At 44.0% G+C, this 9,043-nt stretch overlaps 1 protein-coding gene across 1 annotated transcript in view; it reads right to left on the bottom strand.

Annotated features, from left to right (window-relative positions):
* Nucleotides 1-589: 589 nt before the first annotated feature.
* Nucleotides 590-9,043, bottom strand: part of TMC3 (transmembrane channel-like 3) — a 45,252-nt gene continuing 36,798 nt past the window's right edge. The window contains exons 18-22 of the mRNA XM_008587037.1: nt 8,388-8,513; nt 7,617-7,695; nt 6,443-6,485; nt 4,713-4,968; nt 590-2,843 (exon numbers count right to left, since the gene is read on the bottom strand). Of these exons, the coding sequence (XP_008585259.1) occupies nt 1,997-2,843; nt 4,713-4,968; nt 6,443-6,485; nt 7,617-7,695; nt 8,388-8,513 (1,351 nt within the window). The 3' untranslated portion in view covers nt 590-1,996. The remainder of the gene's footprint in view (nt 2,844-4,712; nt 4,969-6,442; nt 6,486-7,616; nt 7,696-8,387; nt 8,514-9,043) is intronic.

The following is a 9,043-nucleotide window of genomic DNA, read 5'->3' as shown; positions in this document are numbered from 1 at the left end:
CTGGGTGCTTTTGTCAGGAGTTTTATGGGAGCCTGTTCACTACGATGATGGCTACTGTCAGTGGAAAAATGAGCAAAGGCATTGAAGAGGCAATCAATTCACAGAAGAGAAAATGCAGATGGCCAATCAACTGAGGGAAAAATGCTAACAATAAAAATGCAAATTAACTAATTTGGCATAGTTTTTTTTAAAAATGCAGATGGCCAATCAACTGAGGGAAAAATGCTAACAATAAAAATGCAAATTAACTAAAATAATTTGGCATAGTTTTTTTCATCAGACTGGTGAAAATTATGTAGTGTGACAATAGCAAGCATTGGTGAAGCTGTAAGAAAAACGGCCCTCTCATCTGCTGCAGAGGGAGTGTGCACAGGGGCCTGGACTCTGGAAGACTACTAAAGGAGCAGCTGGTAAAACTAAACATGTTCATCTCCTGTGAGCTAGGAGTTTCTCTTTTAGAAGGACCAATATCCACTCCAAAGTAAACACTGGCACGTGTGCAATAGAAGACATAAAAAGATGTTTAGTGCAACGTTGTTTTTAATAGCAAAGTGGAAATGACTTCAATGTCTATCAATAAGAAAATGGATAAATATTATGTATTTTATTCATATGATAAAATACTACGCAGCAGTTATAATAAGTGATTTGATCTATATATTTCTTTGATACACTTCAAAAACATAAATATTTGCAGTGATACATGCAGTATAATAGCATTTACTAAAGTAACATATACTTACATATTGTTTATGGATGCTTATATATATATATACTCACATACACAGACAACATATATAACTATAATCAGCCAAAGGGATGTACACCAAACTATTGGTAGTGTGAGGATAATGAGACTTAGTGTAGGGAGGAGAGTGGACTTTGATTATATCTGTAATGTTTTCTTTATTATTAATAATAGCAAAATGGACAGATGGGAATAAAATTTCAAGTTGTTGATCCTCCGAGGGTGCACCTCCATAAGGAGGTGCTTGTCACACTAGTCTTTGACTATTTTAAATTTCTCTAAATTAAATACTTAACCCAATAGTAAATGCCAGAATGCATGTGAGCTGTGCTGTGCGTTGAAAGTTAATGTATTTTCAACCTGGGTCGGTATTGGCAATGCTCGACCTTTCTTTAGGAGTGTCTCGAGGCCTGTTCCTTTCCTCTGGGCATATTGGCTGGATGGCTGGATGGTTTAAACCTAGCATTTTCTGTGACTGTGAATTACTCCTCCACATGGAGGAAGCCTGTTGGCAGTAGGAGAAAATTCAACAGAAATAGAGCAGAGAGGTGAAAAGATATTTCTGATGATGTTCGATGGCTCCAAATGAGCCTGAGGCCAGCTTGATTCCCATCCATCCCAGTTAAACGAACCAATAAACCTTAGGGATAAACCTAGGATTATTTCCAATCTATGTGTCCTAATTAATACAGATATGCAGCCTGATATACAAAGTAAAATCTTCTCTCAATAAATTTTAGTTACTCTTATCATTACTAAACTGATTATTCCTACAAACTAAGCATTGTGAAATCTTTAAAGGCAGCCACCCAACCTCTGGGTGCTTATTAGGGAGGACTGATATTTGCATGTTGAAAGAAAGCTTTAAAATACAGACTCATATCATTAAGGACAAGCACAGTCAGCTCAGGTGAGGCTTCTCCAGCTGGAATGAGATGTCCGGCTTGTCTGATTTGTGGTCACCTCGAATGGAGACAAAAGACTGAGGTTTTCTTGAAACGATGGTCCGATGTGCTGTGTGCTGCATACCAGGAGACCCATGGGACTGACCCACTTGTGTGTGGTTGCTGTAGAACAGGAAGTTGTAGCTCTGACTCTCAGGGCCCCAGCCAGCAGCCAATGGACGTGCCTGGATATGCCCCACAGCCTCTAACACCCACAACATGTATTCATCTCTCTTTCCAGAAGGAGAAAGGCTCAGCACTCCAACAGGGGCCTGATCTCTATGAATGGGACACCAGAGGAAGCTTAGACATCTGAGAAAATCAGGCCACTCAGATCCATGGTCAGCTCCTGTCCAGACTTGGCATTTGTCCTGCTGAGGTGGCCCACAGACCTTGGGGACTTGCCCCGGCTGCGGATGACTTGCAGGTGCTGGTCAATGATGCTGTTCTGCTGGTCGCTACTGGATGCTGCAGACATGGAATCAGATTCTGTGAGGGACGGTTCAAACTTGGGCTTGGTTCTGGGCTTCGGAGGGTGCTGTGGGTATTGGAAATTCCGGGACCGTGACTTTTTGTGCACATACGTGGGCCTGTCAAGTTGACCCTCAAAACCATCATTCCAGGACTTGTAGTGCATCCTTCGCCGGTGCTCTGGAGCTAGGGTCTGACTTTCTGACCTTTCACCAATGTAAAAGTGAGGAGCCTGATGCAGGTCTGTCAGGGAGTGAGGGGGGAAAGAGCGTTTGATGAAGTCTTTCCTCATTACCTCCTCCTCCTCTTCCTCACTCAGCTGTGGAGAGCGAGGCTGTTGGGGGAGCCGGGACACATATTGCCACATGTTTCTGGGGTACATCTCCACAATGTCACCTAGGGTATCTATCTGGAAATGTCTTTCTGGCCAGAAAGTTGGCTGGGTTTTTTTGTAAGAGTCACGTTCATTAACAACATAATATCTGGGGGTGTGGGGTCTATGACCACGTGCCACTAAGGCTGGGACCCCTCGTCCATGAAGAGGAGGGCTGATTTGCTGAAAGTCTTTTCGGTAAAGAGGTTCTGAGTTAACTTCTTCGATGTGCTTTGTGAAAGTCCCAGGTGTGCAGGATCTGGTCTTGTGAAGGTTACCTGTGCTTGCACATGGACCACGTAGATACCTGTAAGACAGAGGTGGTTTAGGATCCTCAGCCTTGGTGGTCTCAGAGCCCTGCACCTGTACACTGTGAGCCAGGGCAACGATCCCCTCAGCGTTTTTACCTAACATGCTTCCAAAATGTTATGCGTTCTGTGGACTGTGTGCACAGAAACATTTGAGGAACTGGCCTAAACAGGTTTCTTTACTGCTGAAATTCTCAGAGCCCTTAATACATTATGCACTGCAAATCTCCATGGAGGGTGCAGGGCAAGGGGGGTTTTGCTAATATATTTCATTATGGAGCCCTCTTTTTGTGGAGGAGCACATAGTGGGACCACATGTCAGGAACACTGCTCCTCCTCATCTCTGCTAAGCAGCTGCCTAGCTTCTTGGGCACTTTCTTGAGTTTCTACTCGTTTATTTATTTATTTGTTTTTATTTATTTTTTTTTACATTTTATTCTATTTTTTTTATTTTATATATATATATATATATATGTGGGGTACAGAATCGAATAGCACTACATATGTGCTACTCGTTTATTTATTTATTTGTTTTTATTTATTTTTTTTTACATTTTATTCTATTTTTTTGATTATATATATATATATGTGGGGTACAGAATCGAATAGCACTACATATGTACAATATGTGGTGATCAAATCAGGATAATTAGTATAGTCATGTTTACAAAATGTAATCAATCCTTGTGACCCTTAACTCGTTTCTCACCAACTCTCCTTTCCTCCCCTCTTTCCCACCTCTAATAACCACAGTTCTGTTCTCTCTTTTTCTGAAAGTTTAATGTATTATTGTGATTGTTTCTTTCTTTCTTTTTACTAAGGGAAGTTATACCTCTTAGAAAGTTCTTCCTCATAAAGACTTGAATCCCTCCAGTGGCTCTAGTTTGACCCTGACTGGCCTCCCCAGGAGTGTTTGAATCCCTCTTCCCTGTCAAGACGCCACAGAGACACGAAGACAACTCCTCATATAGGCAAGATTTCAAGTTCTTTGCTAACTTAGTCATTGACTTTTTAAAAAGCCAAAATTCAGAAAATGGAAAACCCTGTATTCTACCTATATTGCATTCACTGTGTTACATTCAGATCAAATACAACTCTCCGTATGAGTCTGGGTCAATGCAGTTCTATTCCCTTCATCTTTCCAGACGTCCCACCTCCATTAAGAGAAGCAGGTGCTACTGCTTCCTTATATGTGAGTAAGACTGAAACAGTTGACCTCATAAAATGCATATGATCTTGCCAATAACTTGACCAGCCTGGAGCTAAAATATAGAAGATCTTGCCAATAATATGGTAGTCTGGAACTAAAAAAATAAAAGATAATCAATTAAAAAGGCATCTTAGGGCCGAGCCCGTGGCGCACTCGGGAGAATGCGGCACTGGGAGTGCAGCAGCGCTCCCGCCGCGGGTTCGGATCCTATATAGGGATGACCGGTGCGCTCACAGTGCTCACTGGCTGAGTGCGGTGTGGCCGGTCTCAAAAAGGACAAAAAAATAAAATAAAAAATAAATAAAAAGGCATCTTATTTTCTTAGGCTATGGAAATGTATATACTAGGTTGGCAGAAAGGTTTGCTTACAGGCTTTATGGCAGATAGCCTAACAGGAACAATTTATCCTGTTTGACAAACTTTGACCACCCCCACCCTCCACCCAACTACCACCTTTGCTTCTTCTCAGTAGCTTTCACAGTCTCCTGACACCAGGGGCTTCTGGCAGAACTGAAATTTAGTGGCCCTGGCCTCCTGAAACTGTTGAGTCCTCCAAATCCCCAACAGCTCTTTTACTGCAACTTCTGTGGCCTCTGGGCCACTGCTGGCATCACATTCAAAAGGCCAGTTTTCCTTCTGTGCCGCAGTTAAGCCTCACCTGTTAGTATCATGCTCTGGCCTGGATTTGGAGATGCCACGAAGAGGTGAGCTGAGATCCCTGTGCTCGGGCCTGGGACTCTGGGGTACAGATTGGGTGACTGTCTCAATCCTGCCACTCTTACTGCTCAGTGAGTCGAAATTGACCACATTGCCATTGTTTTGGGGTGTCACCGAGTGCACTGAGGACAGCTGGCTGATGAGGTCACTGTCTTTTGGAAGCCTCTTGGTGCTCTCCTGCTGGGTCTGGATTCGAGCTGCAGGTAGAGAGAGAGCTTGTGAGAAGGCCAGCTGTGACACATCAGGTAGTTTAGCTGCAGGAGTTTCATAACTTCCAGCAGTTAGGTCTACAGACAATTGGGTGCACTTGCAAATACACCTCACCCATGCGCAGCCAACATCCTGCAATTCAGATCATTTTATCACAAAGAGTTGGAGATGGGGGTGTAGGAGAAATCAAATGCGCCCAGAGGCTGAACAGTGCACCATCTCATGCCCCCACAAGGCAAAGCAGGTTATTTAATAGCTTTGGGGCTCTGTTTCTTTATCTATATAATGGATATAATAAAGCTTATACAATAATTATGATTTTTTTTGGAGACAATTCTGACAGCATTCTGAAAAAAGAGGTGGGTTTGCACCGAAGAATGAACACTGGACAATACTATTGTTATCCTGAGAAAGTCTATGTAGATCCTGGCTTTTGAAGGTGTCCTGAACTAAACTTAATTATGTTTAATTGGTCAATAGTCCTTGACAATTACAGTGAGATTTTACAGCATGAGCCAAGTCACTTTCCATAGTAATTGTCCTTTATAGGCTTCTCTCTGAAAAGCCTTATGACTTACTCAGGCATTTCCCTGGAGGGGAATAGGGCCCTTCCAATTAGCTCTGTAGTATTAAAGCAGCTAAGAGAGTCAGTCATAGGCAGAGCTTTCTTTGGGTCCCATTCTCGTTCATCATCTGAGGGAGCGTGTGGGCTGTGCCATCCAGATGGTGCTGAGGTGCTGATGAGCTTCCTGGCTCACAGCGGGAGTGCTCCCCAGGGACAGACCCATTTCCCTCCAGCTGCACCTGCCCACTCTCCTCCCTTAGGGCCAGACCAGATGCTTGGTCCTCATGCTTTCGTCCTTTCTATGGGGTGGCTCTTCAGCCTCCGCCCCTCAGTAAGCCTAGATGAGAAGGAGTTTGTCCAGGTGCTGCTGGAGAGCGTGGGAAGAGAAGGTGTGTCCTTAGAGAGTCATTGGGTTTGGATTCCTTGGACTCAGGCACCTGTTTTTGTGGTTGGGCCTGCCCACCTGGCATTGCTTAGCCGGGATGGGACAGAGAGGACAGAAGCTAAGGAGGCTGGACCCCGTGGCCGAGTCCTGGGAGGGGGTCTTGCAAGGAAGCGGTGGGCCACTGCGGGGAAGTACACAAAAGTGAACCAGGCACAGATGTTCTTAGGGGTTTTCTCCAGATTACTGTGCTGCTTTTTCTCTCCCACCTCAAAACTTCCTTCTGATTTCACACATTTCGGGGTTATTCATAGGCCTGGTTATGTTGTAAAAACTGAAGTTTTAAACCAACATTTACATTCCTAGGTTTTGTTTTATTATGCCTAGTGAAATGTGAAAAACCACAGGTTATCAGGAATTCTTACTGGTAGTGTACTTTAACTTACCTTCAAGTGCTGTATCTTTAAATGTCAACCCCTTTAACATCAGATCTCTGCACATTTTCTATACTTACCTTCCATCATTTGGGCGACCTTTTTCTTATCTTCAGATCTGGCCTAAAATATAAATGATAATCATGTTTGTTTTGGAATTCACAGGAAGCGGTAACAAATACTGTCCTTGTGGAAAAAAGATTTATGTGTCATTGCTTATACCTTGGACCATGACAGAGCTACAGCTGCCACCTGGGGACATCATGCTCTGGGATTGGGCTTGTTATTTGGGTGAACAAATGCAGACACCTGAGTGATTAAGTTTTATGCCTAGCCAGTTTTATTTAGAGAAGTTAATTGATAGACCATGTTTAGATTCTGCCAAATAGTTTTCCTGAGTTCCAAAGAAGAAAATATGGATCAATGAAGCTGGAGATATATGTTTCCACAAAAATGCCCTTTGCAACTCCAAACAAATTTCTAATTTGACTTTCTGTAAAACTAGTTTTTGGGGGTTTTTTTGTGGGTTTTTTTTTGCATGATTGATATTCATGGGAGTTTTTTTTTTTTTCCTTAACTGAAAAAGGTGGAAGGAGATTTTTGCATGGGAGTCTGGGACTGGAGGAGGCAGGTGAGGCACCCAGGGTGCCGAGTTTAAGGAGGAACTCACTCTCAGGGTCATGAAACTGCAGGGTTGGCATTACCCTGAGAGAACCTCCTTAAATCTGGCCTTAACAAGTGCTGTCCCCGGGAGAGCACCTCGGGTGTGCAGAGGAGGAAAAATTGTGGAAAGTTTGGGGAATGTTTGTCTCTTCTGACTGCTCTGAGAGATAGAGTTTAAGCCCCAGATGGGAAAGAAGATAATGACAGCCAGAATCTAAAGGATGTGGAAAAGTTATAAACAGTGCTGTTGGGCTCAGATGTGCAAGTTGGTATAGGATTGAGTCTTTCTCTCCCCCTGTCAGTCTACCAGAGTTCACAGAAGTGCCTGGCATGCTGAGGGCTTGGTGTGGCCACAATGGGGTGTGGAAGTGCATGGGGAATCAACCAGACCCTTGCAGAGGAGGAAAAACACAAGCAGGCATGCTCCTGGCACATGTGAACCATCCGCGGTTATTCTCAGAGATCTTCGGGAAGGGGTGGCCGAGAGTCACAGTAGCTTAAAGATGTGACCTCACTTTATTCTCATGCTGGTGCGATTGCAGCCCTGGGGTTGACACACATTCACAATGGTAAAGGTGACGTAATACTTGCGTTTTGGATCTGCATCTTGAGCTGGTGGTTGCTGAGTTTTAACGATCGTGCAATGCTCTGAAGGTAATAGATGAGCATGCTAGGACAGAAGGAGACAGGATAGTCAGTGGCCTGCAACTGGCTCTTGGGCTTTCCAGGCCATGTTTTCTGCTTGAGAGGTTCCCAGGCCAAATGTGGGCTACCCACTGACCCCTTCCCAAGGACAAAGCGCACCGCGAGTTCTCAAGGTAGTGAGCCCTGGGAAGGGGCTGCTGCTTTTTCTTTCTCTTGCTTTCCACAGCCACCTCCCCTGAACTGGAATTCTGCACTGGCGATAGCAGTAAGGACAGCATGAAGATGGGGGAAGGATGTCGCAGAGTATCAGGCTGTGAGGACTGGGTCTGTTCACTTTCATTTTTTCCTTTAAGCCCAAATGAGCAAAGTGTGAAATAGTTGTTCAAGATTATTTAAATATCTGGAGAATAATATAATGATAATGTCATCGACCCCATTATAGTGGCCGCCGTCATTGACCAAATGCTGCTGCTGGATCAATAACCCCCTCAATGGCAGTAGAGGGCTCCCTCTCCCCACCTCACTGAGACCCAGGGGCTGTCTCCATGGCACAGTGGCTTGACTGACTCTGGTCTGTGATTCAGGCCCTGCTTGGGTCATCGGGCTCCGTAAGTGATTTCTGAATGAACTCATTAATTTTATATAATTATTGGGAAGCAGTGTTTTCTTGTTGGCCAAACACACAGAAGCCCCCCAAAAGCTAGCATGCGTACTCACAAAAGCAGCAGCACCGCGGGCAGGATGACCACAGGGCTACTGATGTACCCAACCACGGAGCGGAACCACGTGGGAAAGTCATTCTCAATCGTTTCTGATACAATGTCATAAATTTTCTCTTGTCCACTGTAAGAAAGAAAACCATTACTCCAGATTTTAGTGCTTTTGGTAGAAGGATGCTACAAGACATCAAAAACTGGCTGGATGCCTAGAGGAAAATACGTGAATTTACGTAAGAGATGCGCAACATTCCTACGATGGCTTTCTATCAAGTAGCCATCTAATTAATATGTAGGATTGAAGGTGTGGTCAACAATCACATTGTGTGTGTGTGTGTGTATGGTTTAATAGGCTCTGTTATATATGTGTTGTATCAAACGACTTAAAGTGAATACTGCGTTGAGATAATGCTGGGGGTTTCTGCCTGGATATAGCTAGATAACGTAGAATAAAAAGTGATGTGGACTATCTTTTAGTAAGAACTTTNGATACCAAAGGTGGAATCATTGCATTTCTTGGGAAATAAACATTCTCTCTCTCTCTCTCTCTCTCCCTCCCCCCTCTCCTCTCTCCTCTCTCTCACATCTCTCTCTCTCTTCTCTCTCTCTCTCTCTCTCTCTCTGTCTCTCTCTCTGTCTCTCTGTCTCTCTTTCTCT

Source organism: Galeopterus variegatus, unplaced genomic scaffold (assembly GCF_000696425.1).
Source record: "Galeopterus variegatus unplaced genomic scaffold, G_variegatus-3.0.2 Scaffold4223, whole genome shotgun sequence".
Lineage (NCBI taxonomy): Eukaryota > Metazoa > Chordata > Mammalia > Dermoptera > Cynocephalidae > Galeopterus > Galeopterus variegatus.
The sequence above is the reverse complement of the archived record's forward strand: the minus strand, read 5'-3'. Positions and strand labels throughout refer to the sequence as shown.